The sequence below is a fragment of the Cherax quadricarinatus genome, chromosome 49, assembly GCF_038502225.1.
Source record: "Cherax quadricarinatus isolate ZL_2023a chromosome 49, ASM3850222v1, whole genome shotgun sequence".
In the NCBI taxonomy this organism is placed as follows: domain Eukaryota; kingdom Metazoa; phylum Arthropoda; class Malacostraca; order Decapoda; family Parastacidae; genus Cherax; species Cherax quadricarinatus.
The window spans coordinates 17,458,435-17,479,032 of NC_091340.1; the positions used below are offsets into that span (position 1 = coordinate 17,458,435).

Genomic DNA, 20,598 nt, shown 5'->3' on the forward strand with positions numbered 1-20,598 from the left:
GTGTTGTACACAGTGTTTATCCTAAACCTTACAGAATAAAATACAGTACTAACAGCATAAAAACTAAAGTAAAACATGAAATACCAAATTAAAACAATAAAATAAAGTCATTACAAAAATGTGATGTTGATATTCAGTAGTAAAGTTCAACTTATGTCCATTTCGACTTACGACCGGTTTCTCGGAACCGAACTCGGTCGTAAGTCAGATGGTACCTGTATTATGCACAGAATTCGGAGTGTGGAAATTAGGAGAAGGTGTGTAGCTAATAAAAGTATTAGTCAGAGGGCTGAAGAGGGGTTGCTGAGGTGGCTTGGTCACTTAGAGAGAATGGACCAAAGTATAATGACATGGAGAGCGTACAAATCTGCAGGGAAAGGAAGGAGGGGCAGGGGTTGTCCTCAAAAAGGTTGGAGGGAGGGGGTAAAGGAGGTTTTGTGGGGAAGGGGCTTGGACTTCCAGCAAGCATGCGAGAGCGTGTTAGATAGGACTGAATGGAGACGAATGGTATTTGGGACCTGACGATCTGTTGGAGTGTGAGCAGGGTAATATTTAGTGAAGGGATTCAGGGAAACCGGTTATTTTTACATAGCCAGATTTGAGTCCTGGAAATGGGTAATACAATGCCTGCACTTTAAAGGAGAGGTTTGGGATATTGGCAGTTTGGAGGGATATGTTTTGTATTTTTATATGTATATACTTCTAAACTAAAAAGAATAAGAAGAAGAAAATTGTCAAAGTGGGAAGTCTGAATGTGCGTGGATGTTGTGCAAATGATAAGAAAGAGATGATTGTGGATGTTATGAATGAGAAGAAACTGGATGTCCTGGCTTTAAGTGAAACAAAGCTGAAGGGGGTGGGAGAGTTTCAATGGAGAGGAATAAATGGGATTAGGTCAGGGGTTTCAAATAGAGTTAGAGCTAAAGAAGGAGTAGCAATAATGTTGAAGGATAAGCTATGGCAGGAAAAGAGGGACTACAAATGCATAAATTCAAGGATTATGTGGAGTAAAATAAAGAATGGATGTGAAAAGTGGGTTATAGTAAGCGTATATGCACCTGGAGAAGAGAGAAGTGTAGAGGAGAGAGAGAGATTCTGGGAAATGTTGAGTGAATGCGTGGGGAGTTTTGAATCAAGTGTGAGAGTAATGGTGGTTGGGGATTTCAATGCTAAAGTGGGTAAAAATGTTATGGAGGGAGTAGTAGGTAAATTTGGGGTGCCAGGGGTAAATGTAAATGGGGAGCCTTTAATTGAGCTATGTGTAGAAAGAAATTTGGTAATAAGTAATACATATTTTATGAAAAAGAGGATAAATAAATATACAAGGTATGATGTAGCACGTAATGAAAGTAGTTTGTTAGATTATGTATTGGTGGATAAAAGGTTGATGGGTAGGCTCCAGGATGTACATGTTTATAGAGGGGCAACTGATATATCAGATCATTATTTAGTTATAGCTACAGTTAGAGTAAGAGGTAGATGGGAAAAGAGGAAGGTGGCAACAACAAGAGGGAGGTGAAAGTGTATAAACTAAGGGAGGAGGAAGTTCGGGCGAGATATAAGCGACTATTGGCAGAAAGGTGGGCTAGTGCAAAGATGAGTAGTGGGGGGGTTGAAGAGGGTTGGAATAGTTTTAAAAATGCAGTATTAGAATGTGGGGCAGAAGTTTGTGGTTATAGGAGGGTGGGGGCAGGAGGAAAGAGGAGTGATTGGTGGAATGATGAAGTAAAGGGTGTGATAAAAGAGAAAAAGGTAGCTTACGAGAGGTTTTTACAAAGCAGAAGTGTTATAAGAAGAGCAGAGTATATGGAGAGTAAAAGAAAGGTGAAGAGAGTGGTGAGAGAGTGCAAAAGGAGAGCAGATGAAAGAGTGGGAGAGGCACTGTCAAGAAATTTTAATGAAAATAAGAAAAAAATTTGGAGTGAGTTAAACAAGTTAAGAAAGCCTAGGGAAAGTATGGATTTGTCCGTTAAAAACAGAGAAGGGGAGTTAGTAGATGGGGAGAGGGAGGTATTAGGTAGATGGCGAGAATATTTGAGGAACTTTTAAATGTTGAGGAAGAAAGGGAGGCGGTAATTTCATGCGCTGGCCAGGGAGGTATACCATCTTTTAGGAGTGAAGAAGAGCAGAATGTAAGTGTGGTGGAGGTACGTGAGGCATTATGTAGAATGAAAGGGGGTAAAGCAGCTGGAACTGATGGGATCATGACAGAAATGTTAAAAGCAGGGGGGGATATAGTGTTGGAGTGGTTGGTACTTTTGTTTAATAAATGTATGAAAGAGGGGAAGGTACCTAAGGATTGGCAGAGAGCATGTATAGTCCCTTTATATAAAGGGAAAGGGGACAAAAGAGATTGTAAAAATTATAAAGGAATAAGTTTACTGAGTATACCAGGAAAAGTATACGGTAGAGTTATAATTGAAAGAATTAGAGGTAAGACAGAATGTAGAAATGCGGATGAGCAAGGAGGCTTCAGAGTGGGTAGGGGATGTGTAGATCAAGTGTTTACATTGAAGCATATATGTGAACAGTATTTAGATAAAGGTAGGGAAGTTTTTATTGCATTTATGGATTTAGAAAAGGCATATGATAGAGTGGATAGAGGAGCAATGTGGCAGATGTTGCAAGTTTATGGATTAGGTGGTAAGTTACTAAATGCTGTAAAGAGCTTTTACGAGGATAGTGAGGCTCAGGTTAGGGTGTGTAGAAGAGAGGGAGAATATTTCCCGGTAAAAGTAGGTCTTAGACAGGGATGTGTAATGTCACCATGGTTGTTTAATATATTTATAGATGGGGTTGTAAAAGAAGTAAATGCTAGGGTGTTCGGGAGAGGGGTGGGATTAAATTATGGGGAATCAAATTTAAAATGGGAATTGACACAGTTACTTTTTGCTGATGATACTGTGCTTATGGGAGATTCTAAAGAAAAACTGCAAAGGTTAGTGGATGAGTTTGGGAATGTGTGTAAAGGTAGAAAGTTGAAAGTGAACATAGAAAAGAGTACCTGGAGATTACCTGGAGAGAGTTTCGGGGGTCAACGCCCCCGCGGCCCGGTCTGTGACCAGGCCTCCTGGTGGATCAGCGCCTGATCAACCAGGCTGTTGCTGCTGGCTGCACGCAAACCAACGTACGAGCCACAGCCCGGCTGATCAGGAACTGACTTTAGGTGCTTGTCCAGTGCCAGCTTGAAGACTGCCAGGGGTCTGTTGGTAATCCCCCTTATGTGTGCTGGGAGGCAGTTGAACAGTCTTGGGCCCCTGACACTTATTGTATGGTCTCTTAACGTGCTAGTGAGGTGATGAGGGTATCAAATGATTTAGATAAAGAAAAATTGGATATCAAATTGGGGAGGAGGAGTATGGAAGAAGTGAATGTTTTCAGATACTTGGGAGTTGACGTGTCGGCGGATGGATTTATGAAGGATGAGGTTAATCATAGAATTGATGAGGGAAAAAAGGTGAGTGGTGCGTTGAGGTATATGTGGAGTCAAAAAACGTTATCTATGGAGGCAAAGAATGGAATGTATGAAAGTATAGTAGTACCAACACTCTTATATGGATGTGAAGCTTGGGTGGTAAATGCAGCAGCGAGGAGGCGGTTGGAGGCAGTGGAGATGTCCTGTCTAAGGGCAATGTGTGGTGTAAATATTATGCAGAAAATTCGGAGTGTGGAAATTAGGAGAAGGTGTGGAGTTAATAAAAGCATTAGTCAGAGGGCAGAAGAGGGGTTGTTGAGGTGGTTTGGTCATTTAGAGAGAATGGATCAAAGTAGAATGACATGGAAAGCATATAAATCTATAGGGGAAGGAAAGAGGGGTAGGGGTCGTCCTCGAAAGGGTTGGAAAGAGGGGGTAAAGGAGGTTTTGTGGGCGAGGGGCTTGGACTTCCAGCAAGCGTGCATGAGCGTGTTAGATAGGAGTGAATGGAGACGAATGATACTTGGGACCTGACGATCTGTTGGAGTGTGAGCAGGGTAATATTTAGTGAAGGGATTCAGGGAAACCGGTTATTTTCTTATAGTCGGACTTGAGTCCTGGAAATGGGAAGTACAATGCCTGCACTTTAAAGGAGGGGTTTGGGATATTGGCAGTTTGGAGGGATATGTTGTGTATCTTTATACGTATATGCTTCTAAACTGTTGTATTCTGAGCACCTCTGCAAAAGCAGTGATAATGTGTGAGTGTGGTGAAAGTGTTGAATGATGATGAAAGTATTTTCTTTTTGGGGATTTTTTTTCTTTTTTGGGTCACCCTGCCTCGGTGGGAGACGACCAACTTGTTGAAAAAAAAAAAAAAAAACTTCTAAACTGTTGTGTTCTGAGCACCTCTGCAAAAACATTCATTGTATGAGTGAGGTGAAAGTGTTGAATGATGAAAGTATTTTCTTTTTGGGGATTTTCTTTCTTTTTGGGTCACCCTGCCTCGGTGGGAGATGGCCGACTTGTAAAAAAAAAAAAATAATAATACTAATACCATTATCATTAAAATTATTATTATTATAACAATAGACCTTCAGTTCCCTAAATAAATAATTATTTTTTCAACAAGTTGGCCATCTCCCACCAAGGCAGGGTGACCCAAAAAGAAAGAAAATCCCCAAAATGAAAATACTTTCATCATTCAACACTTTCACCTCACTCACACATAATCACTGTTTTTGCATAGGTGCTCAGAACACAACAGCTTAGAAGCATATACAGTGGTCCCTCGTTTTTCGTAGTTAATCCATTCCTGGAGTTGCTACTATTATCGAAATCTACTATTTGCGAATCAATTTTCCCCATAAGAAATAATGTAAATTCAATTAATCCGTTCCTGACACCCAGAAGTAATTCTTTTTACATGAAATATACATGTAGTACATAAACAATACAATGGGAAATGATGAATGAAACATTAACAGAATAACACTTACCTTTATTGGAGATTCTTCTTAGTGTATGGGAGACTGGAGGAGGAGAGAGATTGGATTGTTTACAGTTTGGAAGGGGAATCCCCTTCCAGCAACACCTCAGGTACCAATTGCTTTTCTGGGGTTGCTTCTCTTCTCTGTTCCTTAATGCCACTGGGACCACCTTGAGAGTCACTGGAGTCCTGTCTCGCAAAATAACTGTGCAGAGAGCTCTGTTTCTGGCGTCTCTTTAACACTTCCCTAAAATGGCCCAAGACTTTGTCACTGTACATGTTGCCAATATGGCTTGCAACAACCTTGTCAGGGTGATGTTTCTCCATAAAGCTTTCCATCTTACCCCACATAGCAAAAATCTCTTTAATTTCTGAAGAAGGCACCTTCTTCCATCTCTCTTCCTCCTCCTCTGCAGCAAGATTCTGAGCTGCGATCTGTTGCTGTTCCTGCTGAAGCTCTTGCAGCTCCTCAGTGGTGAGCTCTTCGTTGTGGTCTTCCACCAACTCTTCCACATCCTCCAAACTCACATCCAACCCCATGGAATGCCCCAGTGCCACAATTGATTTAACACCAGATATAGGCTCATCAGCGTCAGTCCCAAACCCTTCAAAATCCCTCTTGTCGACACAATCTGGCCACAATTTTCTCCAAGCAGATTTCTAAGTCCTGGTAGTCACTCCCTCCCAAGCCATACCTATAAGGGTTATGTAATGGAGGATGCTGAAGTGCTCTTTCCAAAATTCCCTTAGGGTCAAGTGAGTGTCTGTGGTCACAGTCAAGTACCTGTGAAACATTGCTTTGGTGTATTTCTCACCTTCTTTACCACAGGCTTGGCACTAGGAGCTTTCTTTGGAGCCATGGTAGCTTATTTAGTACTTGCAAGCACTAAAATGAGTGGAATATTATGAAATATTTCGTAGGAGCACGTGAAGGGGCCTTCGCTTACTGGTAAACAATGCCAGGCTGGCTGGGTAGGGAGGCCGAACCGGCTCACACCGTGCTTACGCGTCCCGGACGAACTACTATTCGCGAGTCAACCTATGATTAGCGAGCCCATGTTTATACGAAAATATCCCTATGATTTCCAAAATCTATGATTCCCGAGAACTACGAAAAGCGAGGGATCACTGTACTACCTATAAAGATACACAGCATATCCCTCCAAACTGCTAATATCCCGAAACCCCTCCTTTAGAGTGCAGGCATTGTACTTCCCATTTCCAGGACTCAAGTCCGGCTATATAAAAATAACCAGTTTCCCTGAATTTTTTTTTTTTTTTTTTTTTTTTTTTTTTTTTTTTTTTTTTTTTTTTTTTTTTTTTTTTTTTTTTCAACAAGTCGGCCGTCTCCCACCGAGGCAGGGTGACCCAAAAAAGAAAGAAAATCCCCAAAAAGAAAATACTTTCATCATCATTCAACACTTTCACCACACTCGCACATTATCACTGTTTTTGCAGAGGTGCTCAGAATACAACAGTCTAGAAGCATACACATATAAAGATACACAACATATCCCTCCAAACTGCCAATATCCCAAACCCCTCCTTTAAAGTGCAGGCATTGTACTTCCCATTTCCAGGACTCAAGTCCGACTATATGAAAATAACCGGTTTCCCTGAATCCCTTCACTAAATATTACCCTGCTCACACTCCAACAGATCGTCAGGTCCCAAGTACCATTCGTCTCCATTCACTCCTATCTAACACGCTCACGCACGCTTGCTGGAAGTCCAAGCCCCTTACCCACAAAACCTCCTTTACCCCCTCTCTCCAACCCTTTCGAGGACGACCCCTACCCCGCCTTCCTTCCCCTATAGATTTATATGCTTTCCATGTCATTCTACTTTGATCCATTCTCTCTAAATGACCAAACCACCTCAACAACCCCTCTTCTGCCCTCTGACTAATACTTTTATTAACTCCACACCTTCTCCTAATTTCCACACTCCGAATTTTCTGCATAATATTTACACCCTGAATCCCTTCACTAAATATTACCCTGCTCACACTCCAATAGATTGTCAGGTCCCAAATACCATTTGTCTCCATTCACTCCTATCTAACACGCTCACGCAAGCTTGCTGGAAGTCCAAGCCCCTCGCCCACAAAACCTCCTTTACCCCCTCCCTCCAACCTTTTCGAGGACGACCCCTAACCCGCCTTCCCCTACAGATTTATACACTCTCCATGTCATTCTACTTTGATCCATTCTCTCTAAATGATCACCTCAACAACCCCTCTTCAGCCCTCTGACTAATACTTTTATTAACTCCACACCTTCTCCTAATTTCCATACACCGAATTTTCTGCATAATATTTGCACCACACATTGCCCTTAGACAGGACATCTCCACTGCCTTCAACCACCTCCTCGCTGCTGCATTCACATCCAAGCTTCACACCCATATAAGTGTTTGTACTACTATACTTTCATACATTCCCTTCTTTGCCTCCATAGATAATGTTTTTTGTCTCCACATATACCTCAATGCACCACTCACCTTTTTTACCTCATCAAATCTATGATTAACCTCATCCTTCATAAATCCATCCGCTGACACGTCAACTCTCAAGTATCTGAAAACATTCACTTCTTCCACACTCCTCCCCAATTTGATACCCAATTTTTCTTTATCTAAATCATTTGATGCCATCATCACCTTAGTCTTTTCCATGTTCACTTTCAACTTTCTACCTTTACACACATTCCCAAACTCATCCACTAACCTTTGCAATTTTTCTTTAGAATCTCCCATGAGCACAGAATCATCAGCAAAAAGCAACTGTGTCAATTCCCATTTTGTATTTGATTCCCCATAATTTAATCCCACCCCTCTCCCAAACACCCTAGCATTTACTTCTTTTACAACCCCATCTATAAATATATTAAACAACCATGGTGACATTACACATCCCTGTCTAAGACCTACTTTTACCGGGAAGTAGTCTCCCTCTCTTCTACACACCCTAACCTGAGCCTCACTATCCTCATAAAAACTCTTTACAGCATTTAGTAACTTACCACCTATTCCATATACTTGCAACATCTGCCACATTGCTCCCCTATCCACTCTACCATATGCCTTTTCTAAATCCATAAATGCAATAAAATCTCCCCTACCTTTATCTAAATATTGCTCACATATATGCTTCAATGTACACACTTGATCTACACATCCCCTACCCACTCTAATACCTCCTTGCTCACCCTACATTCTATTTTACCTCTAATTCTTTCAATAATAACCCTACCGTACACTTTCCCTGGTATACTCAGTAAACTTATTCCTCTACAATTTTTACAATCTCTTTTGTCCCCCTTCCCTTTATATAAAGGGACTATACATGCTCTCCACCAATCCCTAGGTACCTTCCCCTCTTTCATACATTTATTAAACAAAAATACCAACCACTCCAACACTATATCCCCCCCTGCTTTTAACATTTCTGTCATGATCCCGTCAGTTCCAGCTGCTTTACCTCCTTTCATTCTACGCAATGCCTCATGCACCCCCCTCCCCACACTCACATCCTGTTCTTCTTTACTCCTAAAAGATGGTATACCTCCCTAGCCAGTGCATGAAATTACCGCTTCCCTTTCTTCGTCGACATTTAAAAGTTCCTCAAAATATTCTCGCCATCTACCCAAAACCTCCATCTCCCCATCTACTAACTCCCCCACTCTGTTTTTAACTGACAAATCCATTCGTTCTCTAGGCTTTCTAAACTTGTTTAACTAACTCCAAAAATTTTCTTATTTTTCATTAAAATTTCTTGACAGTGCCTCTCCCACTCTATCATCTGCTCTCCTTTTGCACTCTCTCACCACTCTCTTCACCTTTCTTTTACTCTCTATATACTCTACTCTTCTTATAACACTTCTGCTTTGTAAAAACCTCTCATAAGCTAACTTTTTCTCTTTTATCATACCCTTTACTTCATCATTCCACCAATTACTCCTCTTTCCTCTTGCACCCACCCTCCTATAACCACAAGCTTCTGCCCCACATTCTAATACTGCATTTTTAAAACTATTCCAACCCTCTTCAACCCCCCCTCCTCCACTACTCATACTTGCACCAGCCCACCTTTCTGCCAATAGTTGCTTATATCTCACCGTAACTTCCTCCTCCCTCAGTTTATACACTTTCACCTCCCTCTTACTTGTTGTTGTCATTTTCCTCATCTCCCTTCTACCTCTTACTCTAACTGTAGCTACAACTAAACAATGATCCGATATATCAGTTGCCCCTCTATAAACATGTACATCCTGGAGCCTACCCATCAACCTTTTATCCACCAATACATAATCTAACAAACTACTTTCATTATGTGCTATATCATACTTGTATATTTATTTATCCTTTTCTTCATAAAATATGTATTACTTATTACCAAACCTCTTTGTACACATAGCTCAATTAAAGGCTCCCCATTTTCATTTACCCCTGGCACCCCAAATTTACCTACTACTCCCTCCACAACATTTTTGCCCACTTTAGCATTGAAATCCCCAACCACCATTACTCTCACACTTGGTTCAAAACTCCCCACACATTCATTCAACATTTCCCAAAATCTCTCTCTCCTCTACATTTCTCTCTTCTCCAGGTGCATATATGCTTACTATAACCCACTTTCCACATCCAACCTTTATTTTACTCCACATAATCCTTGAATTAATACATTTGTAGTCCCTCTTTTCCTGCCATAACTTATCCTTCAAAATTATTGCTACTTCTTCTTTAGCTCTAACTCTATTTGAAACCCCTGACCTAATCTCATTTATTCCTCTCCACTGAAACTCTCCCACCCCCATCCCCCACCCTCAATATCTCCCACCCACAGCATCCCCCAACCTCAATATCTCCCACCCTCAACCTCCCCCACCCTCAACCTCCCCCCCCCTCAACCTCCCCCACCATCTCTGCTCCAAGTGTGTAAGTACATATACACTTTATATAAACAGTTTTTATATATTTCTTATTTATAAAAACATTGTTTCAGCATTTTCTTTAGAAAACTAGTGATCTACTGCAGTTAGCCTCAAAAATACTACATTTTTTCTTATAGTAAGAGCATGGGAAGATACTATAGTAAAATTGAGACAAAAATTTTGGAAGCTTCTGCCGCTGCCTTTGCCACCATATTATGGCCTATTTTATACATTCTAGAGTATATATCATGTTTCTGTGTTAATTATATTGCTTATTATATTATATTAGATGAATTGTGATAGATAAATAAGCTGTCCAGTTGATAATAGCGTCATATTCAAGTATTTTTTCTCGTCTCTCCAGAGTGCAGGAACGGATTAATGGCTTTTCAATTAATTTAAATGAGGAAAATTAATTTAATATACAAGTAAGTTGAGTTATGAGCTAGCTCCTCAAACGGATTAAACTCGTAAGTCAACGTTCTACTGTAATTTGGGTTTCTTGTAATATCCTGTAAGGCCTCTTGTTCCCTTTGTATTTCTTCTGTTTGGTATGAACTGTGATGTAGCACACTTTTGGCAAAACAGTGAATAAAAGATGTTGAATGTTTCCTTCTTTGGGTCACTCTGCCTTAGTGAAAGATGGCTGCTGATGTAAGAAAAAACTTCAATGAACTTTTCTTTAACATCTGTGTTGCTTGAACACTTCATAATTATTCTGTTATTACGCTTATCCATCAATGATAAATCCACTCACTTTTTAATTTTTTTTTTTAATATGCTCGACGCCACCCACCGAGGCAAGGGTGACATGAAAAATAAACACTTTCACCATCATTCACACTATCAATGTCTTGCCAGAGGGACACAGATACGATGGTTTAGAAGTCTCTCTAAACAGCAAGTATCCCAAGCCCCTCCTTTAACCCTCTGACTGTTTCGGTCGTATATATACGTCTTACGAGCCACCGTGTATGACGTATATATACTCATAAATTCTAGCGGCTTCAAATCAAGCAGGAGAAAGCTGGTAGGCCCACATGTGAGAGAATGGGTCTGTGTGGTCAGTGTGCACCATATAAAAAAATCCTGTAGCATGCAGTGCATAATGAGAAAAAAAACTCTGACCGTGTTTTTGGATTAAAACACCAACTTTACGGTGTATTTTCGTATAGTATTTATGGTTATATTCTCGTTTTCTTGGTCTCACTTGATAGAATGGAAAATGTATTATAGAAATAGAGGTGATTTTCATTGGTTTTACTATGAAAAGAACCTTGAAATGGAGCTCAAAGTAGAGGAAATGTTTGATTTTTGCCAATGTTCAAAAGCAAACAAATGATTTATTTGTCCAATAAATGTCCAACTAGCCATTCTAATATACAGTCATGAATGGGTTGACATTATTTATACAATTATTACAATATTGCAGTAGTCTGCATAGCAGTAAATCTTCTATTTTTTGTTTGAATAAAAATTCAAAATAGAAAGCAAGAGTAATATCAGAGAGACCTGGAAAAACGGCTGATAAACAAAGAGAATGTTATTTTAGAGCCAGGAATATCTGCATAGTTCATTCTGGACCCTATTTTAAAATTGACCTATTTTTTTAATTTGTGTGAAATTAGCCAAATTGCAAATTTCTGACCACGTTATTAGGAAGTTGAAATCAGTAAACGGGCAGTTTCTTGCACTCAATCGATAGAACAAATGGAGTTCTAAAGAAATTGCTATGAGTTTGGTGTCGACTGGAACAATGGAATTAGCCAAAAATAGGGCTCAAAGTGGGCGAAATCGCCGATTTGTAAATATCGCCGAGGTTGCTAACTTTGCGAGAGTGTAATTCCGTAAGTTTTCCATCAAATTTCGTTGTTTTGGAGCCATTACCATCAAGAAAGATTCTCTATCATTTCATGAGAAAAAATAATTTTTTTTTTTTTTCAAAAATTTTACGACACCAGGAGGCACCTCAGGATTTGGGGTTGCGACAGTCAAGGGGTTAAAGCGCAGGCATTGTACTTCCCACCTCCAAGACTCAAGTCCGGCTTCCCTGAATCCCTTCACAAAATATTACCTTGCTCACACTTCTACAGCTCGTCAATTCCAAAAACCATTTGCCTCCACTCATTCCTGTCTAACAATGGCTAGATAAATGCGTCAAACTGCAAGCTGCCTACATCAATAGGGAAAAATCCATGTTATACTATTACATCATTAGAGACCCAAGCCTAATTGCTATTCACATCACCTGTTAACCTCGCCCTATAATTCCTTCATATCATATCAATCTTACTCTTCAATTAATTTAAAAATATTCTTTGTTCTCATCCAAATAATTTCCTTAATTATGTGGTACAGAAACTAAAGAAAAATGAATACCAATACATTACCTTCTTCTCTTCTCTCTCTCGCCATTCACAAAGCTCTTTGGATGCTAATTCTTCAGATGTCATACGAACCAAATTTGATGGAGAAATTGTTCCATTTAAGATCTTACGAAATAGCCCACTGTTCTTTGTGTCTTTAGTGTTAAAAAGAATGCTCCTGTAGCGAGATTTGTACTTGAATCCTACATCCTGAAGAGAAACATGGCAATTATTATTCCAGTATGGCATAAATATTAATCACTTTATTTTCAAAAATCTTCATTTTTGTTGCATATTTGTGATTAGCATCTTCTCAGAATTTCATCGAGTTATACACAACTCATTTTTCACACAAAAATAATAGAGCTCTTAATCCAAAGAGCTGGAGCTATCCCTCCCTTCCTTGGATTACACCCAATTATCATCCATTCTACAGGAATGTAGAAATGGTGAAATGCAGTTCAGTAGTGAGAGAGGTAAACATTAAACAGCAGGACACTCAACTTACCAGGCCTAATAGTTGACTGGTGACCTGCCACAACACGACCCATTACACAAGATTTATCCTGCTCCCCATCCTTTGATTCTACCAACACAGTTTATTGAAAGTTAAAGGAATGGAAGATTTCTTTCCACTTCCCATTTAAGTTACTAACAATTAAAATACTTTAAACAATTATTTATAAAATTTTACTACAGATAAATTAAAAATTCATTTAATGTTTTACATGACAACTAAAACTATACTGACCTTCCCAAAGAACATGTATAGCTCCTTTTCTATAGTTTCAGCAAGATTTTTTATGTCGTCCTCATTCAGGTTATCAAATTCTGTTTTAGCATCCTGAAAGCGTTTAATAAGACAGTCTGCAAGGGTTTTTTTTATGTTGTTTCTAACTTCATTTGGCTCAGGTTTCTTCTTCTCTGTAGATGTAGGTTTGTTCTGAACCTGAAAATTAGAAGACATTTAGAAGACATAAAAAATACAGCTCTGAAATTTTATAAAGAACCAATTAAATTTACAGCAAATTCAAATTTGTCTTATTTATGTATGGTTTTTACAAACATTTTCGGCCAGTCTTTTTCTAAATTATAATTAGATACATTTGCATTGTAGATGCTTCTTACCAAACTAGTGAATCCAAGGCTCTGACAAAAAATTACAGCTTAGCAGCACTAATATCACACATTATATAATTACAAGTCTTTGAAAGAGTGGTGAGATGGTAAATTTCAAATTTTATGGAAAAGTATGACCTCCACAACCCAAGTCAACATGGTTTTACTTGCTAAACCATTATAATGAAATTACAGAGGCATAGGAAGAAAGCCAAAACACAAAAGTGGTCTACACAGACCACATTTCCTAACTTTTACTGACTTTTTTCACTAAGGTGTTTGAGGAGGTAGATCATGGTAATGCATATACATACTGTGTATATGGACTTCAGTAAGGCTTTCGATAGAGTTCCACATCAGAGGCCATTGAGGAAACTTCAGGCACACAGAATAGGAGGAGAAATATTTTCCTGGGTAGAGGCATGGCTGACAAATAGGCAGCAAAGAGTTTGCATAAATCGGGAGAAATCAGAATGGGAGTATGTCACAAACAGTGTTCCGCAATGGTCAGTGTTGGGCTCGTTGTTGTTCACAATTTACATAAAAGACATAGATGAGGGAATAAATAGCGACACAAGCAAATTTGTTGATGACACCAAAATAGGCTGGCCAATTCATTTTAATGAGGACACTAGAGCACTCCAGGATGATTTGAATAGACTGATGCAATGGACGGAGAAGTGGCAGATGCAGTTTAATATACACAAATGAAAAGTTCTAAATGTTGGACAGGAAAATAACCATGCCACATATAAACTAAATAATGTAGATCTTAATTTAATACTACTGATTGCAAAAAGGATTTAGGAGTTCTGGTCAGCAATAATCTAAAACCAAGACAACAGTGCATTTGTGTTTGCAATAAAGCTAATAGAATCTTTGGCTTCATATCTAGAAGTATAAATAATAGAAGTCCTCAGGTTGTTCTTCAACTCTATATATCCTTGGTTAGGCCTCATTTAGATTATGCTGCACAGTTCTGGTCACCATATTATAGAATGGATATAAATGCACTGGAAAACGTACAAAGAGGATGACAAAGTTGATCCCATGTATCAGAAATCTTCCCTATGAGGATAGACTGAGGGCCATGAATCTGCACTCTCTCGAAAGGCGAAGAATTAGGGGGGATATGATCGAGGTGTATAAATGGAAAACAGAAATAAATAAAGGGGATGAAAATAGCGTGCTGAAAATTTCCAGCCAAGACAGGACTCGCAGCAATGGTTTCAAGTTGGAAAAATTCAGATTCAGGAAGGATATAGGAAAGCACTGGTTTGGTAATAGAGTTGTGGATGAGTGGAACAAACTCCTGAGTACAGTTATAAAGGCTAAAACGTTGTGTAGTTTTGAAAATAGGTTAGATAAATACATGAGTGGGTGTAGGTGGGTGTGAGCTGGACCTGACTAACTTGTGCTACTAGGTCTGATGCTGTGCTCCTTCCTTAAGTGGAAGAGACCTGACTAGGTGGGTCATTGGGATAGTCCCGGGGAGGTGTCACGGACCTGCTTTACATGGGTCAGTAGGCCTGTTGCAGTGTTCCTTCATTCTTATGTTCTCATTTGAGAAAAGTGAATATGGAGTGATAACCCATAAAATAAGGTCAAAAGGAATAATGGGAAAAGTAGGATAATGGATATTTAATTTTCTAATGAATAGAACACTAAGAGTAGTAGCAAACTAAGCAAACTCTAGCCTTACCAAAGAAAAAAAGTTCAGTACCACAAGGCATAGTCTTGGCATCTTTACTGTTTCTTAATTTCACAGCAGACATAGACAAAAAACACTTCCCGCAGCTTCATATCGTCCTTTGTAGATGAAACCAAAATTAGCAGAGGATACAAAACTCAGCAGGATCATCTCACAGAACAAAATGAACATGTAAATTACACTTGAGTATAATAATGTCAGATGACCTATTATTTAGAGAGCACCAAAGAGAAAAATATGTACTGCAACAGCCAGGAAAATGACAGAGTGGATAATGAGAACTTTAAAAAACAACAGAAAAAATGCTAATGGTGACATTATTCAAATCACTTGTGCTTTCTCTCATTTAGAATATTGTTTGATGTTGATGGCACCATTCAAGAGAGGAGAGATACGAGAGCTGGAAAAGATAAAGATCCTTTACTGCCTGCACAGAGCAAGTAAAGCACTTAAAACTAGGGAAATGCTTAAAAGTTCAGTGATACCTCGAATTTCGGCCATAATTCATTCCAGAAGGCTGTTCGAGTGCCGTTACCAAATGAATTTATTCCCATAAGGAATAATGTAGGTAGTAGGTTGGTAGACAGCAACCACCCAGGGAGGTACTACCGTCCTGCCAAGTGAGTGTAAAACGAAAGCCTGTAATTGTTTTACATGATGGTAGGATTGCTGGTGTCTTTTGTCTGTCTCATAAATATGCAAGATTACAGGCATGTCTTGCTACTTCTATTTACACTTAGGTCACACTACACATACATGTACACGTTTATTTATACACACTCATCTGAGTTTTCTTTGATTTTATCTTAATAGTTCTTGGTCTTATTACTTTTCCTTTTATATCCATGGGGGAGTGGAATGAGAATCTTTCCTCCGTAAGCCATGTGTGTTGTAAAAGTCAACTAAAATGCCAGCAACAATGGGCTAGTAACCCCTTTTCCTGAAAAGATTACTAAAAAGAATAAGAAGAAGAAAATTGTCAAAGTGGGAAGTCTGAATGTGCGTGGATGTTGTGCAAATGATAACAAAGAGATGATTGTGGATGTTATGAATGAGAAGAAACTGGATGTCCTGGCTTTAAGTGAAACAAAGCTGAAGGGGGTAGGAGAGTTTCAATGGAGAGGAATAAATGGGATTAGGTCAGGGGTTTCCAATAGAGTTAGAGATAAAGAAGGAGTAGCAATAATGTTGAAGGATAAGCTATGGCAGGAAAAGAGGGACTACAAATGTATAAATTCAAGGATTATGTTGAGTAAAATAAAGATTGGATGTGAAAAGTGGGTTATAGTAAGCGTGTATGCGCCTGGAGAAGAGAGAAGTGTAGAGGAGAGAGAGAGATTCTGGGAAATGTTGAGTGAATGCGTGGGGAGTTTTGAATCAAGAGTGAGAGTAATGGTGGTTTGGGATTTCAATGCTAAAGTGGGTAAAAATGTTATGGAGGGAGTAGTAAGTAAATTTGGGGTGTCAGGGGTAAATGTAAATGGGGAGCCTTTAAATGAGCTATGTGTAGAAAGAAATTTGGTAACAAGTAATACATATTTTATGAAAAAAAGAGGATAAATAAATATACAAGGAATGATGTAGCACGTAATGAAAGTAGTTTGTTAGATTATGAGTTGGTGGGTAAACGGTTGATGGGTAGGCTCCAGGATGTACATGTTTAGAGAGGGGCAACTGATATATCGGATCATTATTTAGTTGTAGCTACAGTTGGAGTAAGAGGTAGATGGGAAAAGAGGAAGGTGGCAACAACAAGTAAGAGGGAGGTGAAAGTGTATAAACTAAGGGAGGAGGAAATTCGGGCGAGATATAAGCGACTATTGGCAGTAAGGTGGGCTAGTGCAAAGATGAGTAGTGGGGGGGTTGAAGAGGGTTGGAATAGTTTTAAAAATGCAGTATTAGAATGTGGGGCAGAAGTTTGTGGTTATAGGAGGGTGGGGGCAGGAGGAAAGAGGAGTGATTGGTGGAATGATGAAGTAAAGGGGGTGATAAAAGAGAAAAAGGTAGCTTATGACAGGTTTTTACAAAGCAGAAGTGTTATAAGAAGAGCAGAGTACATGGAGAGTAAAAGAAAGGTGAAGAGAGTGGTGAGAGAGTGCAAAAGGAGAGCAGATGATAGAGTGGGAGAGGCACTGTCAAGAAATTTTAATGAAAATAAGAAAAAATTTTGGAGTGAGTTAAACAAGTTAAGAAAGCCTAGGGAAAGTATGGATTTGTCAGTTAAAAACAGAGTAGGGGAGTTAGTAGATGGGGAGAGGGAGGTATTAGGTAGATGGCGAGAATATTTTGAGGAACTTTTAAATGTTGAGGAAGAAAGGGAGGCAGTAATTTCATGCACTGGCCAGGGAGATATACAATCTTTTAGGAGTGAAGAAGAGCAGAATGTAAGTGTGGTGGAGGTACGTGAGGCATTACGTAGAATGAAAGGGGGTAAAGCAGCTGGAACTGATGGGATCATGACAGAAATGTTAAAAGCAAGGGGGGATATAGTGTTGGAGTGGTTGGTACTTCTTCTTCTTCTTCTTCTTTTTCTTCTTCCTCTTCCCCTTTCCTCTCCTTTTCTCCTCTGGGTTGTCTTTCTCTCTCCTGTCTCGTGTTTCTGTTCCTTCTTCATTTATTTTATTTCACCACTTCCCCTTTCATGCACCTCGGTGCGCTTGCTCTCCCTCTGTGGGTTTCTAGCTCTCTTGCAGTGCTCCCCTTCCTTTGTATTTGACTGGCTCGTCTTCCTTATTTCTGACTTCTACCACTACCACTACTACTACCTCTTCTTCTTCTACTACAACTACTGATGAAATTAAGACATGTGCGGCGTCTGGTTGTCTTTGTTGTGGACGTTTCGCCATCCAGTGGCTGGCTGGATGGCGAAACGTCTACGGTGGGGATGCCAGGGTGTTGTGCATGTGTCATTTCATCCTGTCGGTATCATATACAATTCTTGTACTACTACTACCTCCACCTCTTCCTGCCTATATATAGCCGTCCTGCTCCACCTCTGTTTGTGTGACTTTGTCAATGGTCCAAGTCGGACCGAAACGTCGTCGTAAGCTTCTCTCTTTTATGTGCGGGTTATTTGTGTATCGTTCCAGTCACGGTATTGTGCCTTTTTGTTATTTATGAAAGAGGGGAAGGTACCTAGGGATTGGCGGAGAGCATGTATAGTCCCTTTATATAAAGGGAAAGGGGACAAAAGAGACTGTAAAAATTATAGAGGAATAAGTTTACTGAATATACCAGGAAAAGTGTATGGTAGGGTTATAATTGAAAGAATTAGAGGTAAGACAGAATGTAGGATTGCGGATGAGCAGGGAGGCTTCAGAGTGGGTAGGGGATGTGTAGATCAAGTGTTTACATTGAAGCATATATGTGAACAGTATTTAGATAAAGGTAGGGAAGTTTTTATAGCATTTATGGATTTAGAAAAGGCATATGATAGAGTGGATAGAGGAGCAATGTGGCAGATGTTGCAAGTATATGGAATAGGTGGTAAGTTACTAAATGCTGTTAAGAGTTTTTATGAGGATAGTGAGGTTCAGGTTAGGGTGTGTAGAAGAGAGGGAGACTACTTCCCGGTAAAAGTAGGTCTTAGGGATGTGTAATGTCACCATGGTTGTTTAATATATTTATAGATGGGGTTGTAAAAGAAGTAAATGCTAGGGTGTTCAGGAGAGGGGTGGGATTAAATTATGGGGAATCAAATTTAAAATGGGAATTGACACAGTTACTTTTTGCTGATGATACTGTGCTTATGGGAAATTCTAAAGAAAAACTGCAAAGGTTAGTGGATGAGTTTGAGAATGTGTGTAAAGGTAGAAAGTTGAAAGTGAACATAGAAAAGAGTAAGGTGATGAGGGTATCAAATGATTTAGATAAAGAAAAATTGGATATCAAACTGGGGAGGAGGAGTATGGAAGAAGTGAATGTTTTCAGATACAGTGGACCCTCAATTAACGTTAAATCTGACTAGCGATTCATTTAAACGCAAAAATTTTGCCTCGACTAGCGCTTAAAAACCCGACCAGCGCTTTTCGTTACGTACCATACGCGTCCACTTTGGCCTGAGCGCGCCTCACTTGTCCCTTTGGTGCCAGTGTTTACAAGCCAGCCAGCCACCGCGGTCGCTTCCAAACATACAACTGGAACATTTCATATTATCACAGCCTTTTTAGTGATTGCACCTGCAAAATAAGTCACCATGGGCCCCAAGAAAGCTTCTAGTGCCAACCCTACAGCAAAAAGGGAGAGAATTACTATGGAGATGAAGAAAGAGATCATTGATAAATATGAAAGTGGAGTGCGTATCTCTGAGCTGGTCAAGTTGTATAATAAACCACAATCAACCATCGCTACTATTGTGGGCAAGAAAACGGCAATCAAGGAAGCTGTTCTTGACAAAGGTGCAACTATGTTTTCGAAACTGAGATCGCAAGTACTCGAAGATGTTGAGAGACTGTTATTGGTGTGGATAAACGAGAAACAGGTAGCAGGAGACAGCATCTCTCAAGTGATCATAAGTGAAAAGCCTATGAAGTTGCATGACGATTTAATTAAAAAAAAGCCTGCAACTAGTGATGTGAGTGAATTTAAGGCTAGCAAAGGTTGGTTTGAGAGATTTAAGAAGCATAGTGGCATTCATAGTGTGATAAGGCATGGTGAGGCTGCCAGTTCGGACCACAAAGCGGCTGAAAAATATGTGCAGGACTTCAAGGAGTACATAGACAGTGAATGACTGAAACCTGAACAAGTGTTTAATTGTGACGAAACAGGCCTGTTTTGGAAGAAAATGCCAAGCAGGACGTACATTACTCAGGAGGAAAAGGCACTCCCAGGACATAAGCCTATGAAAGACAGGCTTACTTTGTTGATGTGTGCCAATGCTAGTGGTGATTGCAAAGTGAAGCCTTTATTGGTGTATCACTCTGAAACCCCCAGAGTGTTCAGGAAAAACAATGTCCTCAAGGCTAATTTGTGTGTGCTGTGGAGGGCAAACAGTAAGGCATGGGTCACTAGGGACTTTTTCTATGACTGGTTACACCATGCATTTGCCCCCGATGTGAAAAATTACCTAATTGAAAAGAAATTAGACCTTAAGTGCCTCCTGGTATTAGACAATGCCCCTGGTCATCCAACAGATGTGGCAGAGCGACTTTCTAGGGACATGAGCTTCATTAAGGTGAAGTTTTTGCCTCCTAATACCACTCCTCTCCTGCAGCCCATGGACCAGCAGGTTATTTCCAACTTCAAGAAACTGTACACAAAAGCTATGTTTGAAAGGTGCTTTGTAGTGACCTCAGAAACTCAACTGACTCTAAGAGAGTTTTGGAAAGACCATTTTACCATCCTCAATTGTGTAAACATTATAGGTAAGGCTTGGGAGGAAGTGACTTAAGAGGACATTGAACTCTGCTTGGAAAAAACTGTGGCCAGAATGTGTAGACAAAAGGGATTTTGAAGGGTTTGAGGCTAACCCTGAGAATCCTATGCCAGTTGAGGAATCCATTGTGACATTGGGGAAGTCCTTGGGGTTGGAGGTTAGTGGGGAGGATGTGGAAGAGTTGGTGG

The 20,598-nt window shown here is 39.7% G+C and overlaps 1 protein-coding gene across 3 annotated transcripts in view; it reads right to left on the reverse strand.

Annotated features, from left to right (window-relative positions):
• pps (protein partner of snf) overlaps positions 1–20,598 on the reverse strand; it is a 593,176-nt gene that overhangs the window by 257,044 nt on the left and 315,534 nt on the right. For all 3 annotated transcript variants that reach the window (XM_070095224.1, XM_070095226.1, XM_070095225.1), the window contains 2 exons: positions 12,958–13,155; positions 12,231–12,416 (listed from right to left, as the gene is read on the reverse strand). In XM_070095224.1, the coding sequence (XP_069951325.1) occupies positions 12,231–12,416; positions 12,958–13,155 (384 nt within the window). The remainder of the gene's footprint in view (positions 1–12,230; positions 12,417–12,957; positions 13,156–20,598) is intronic.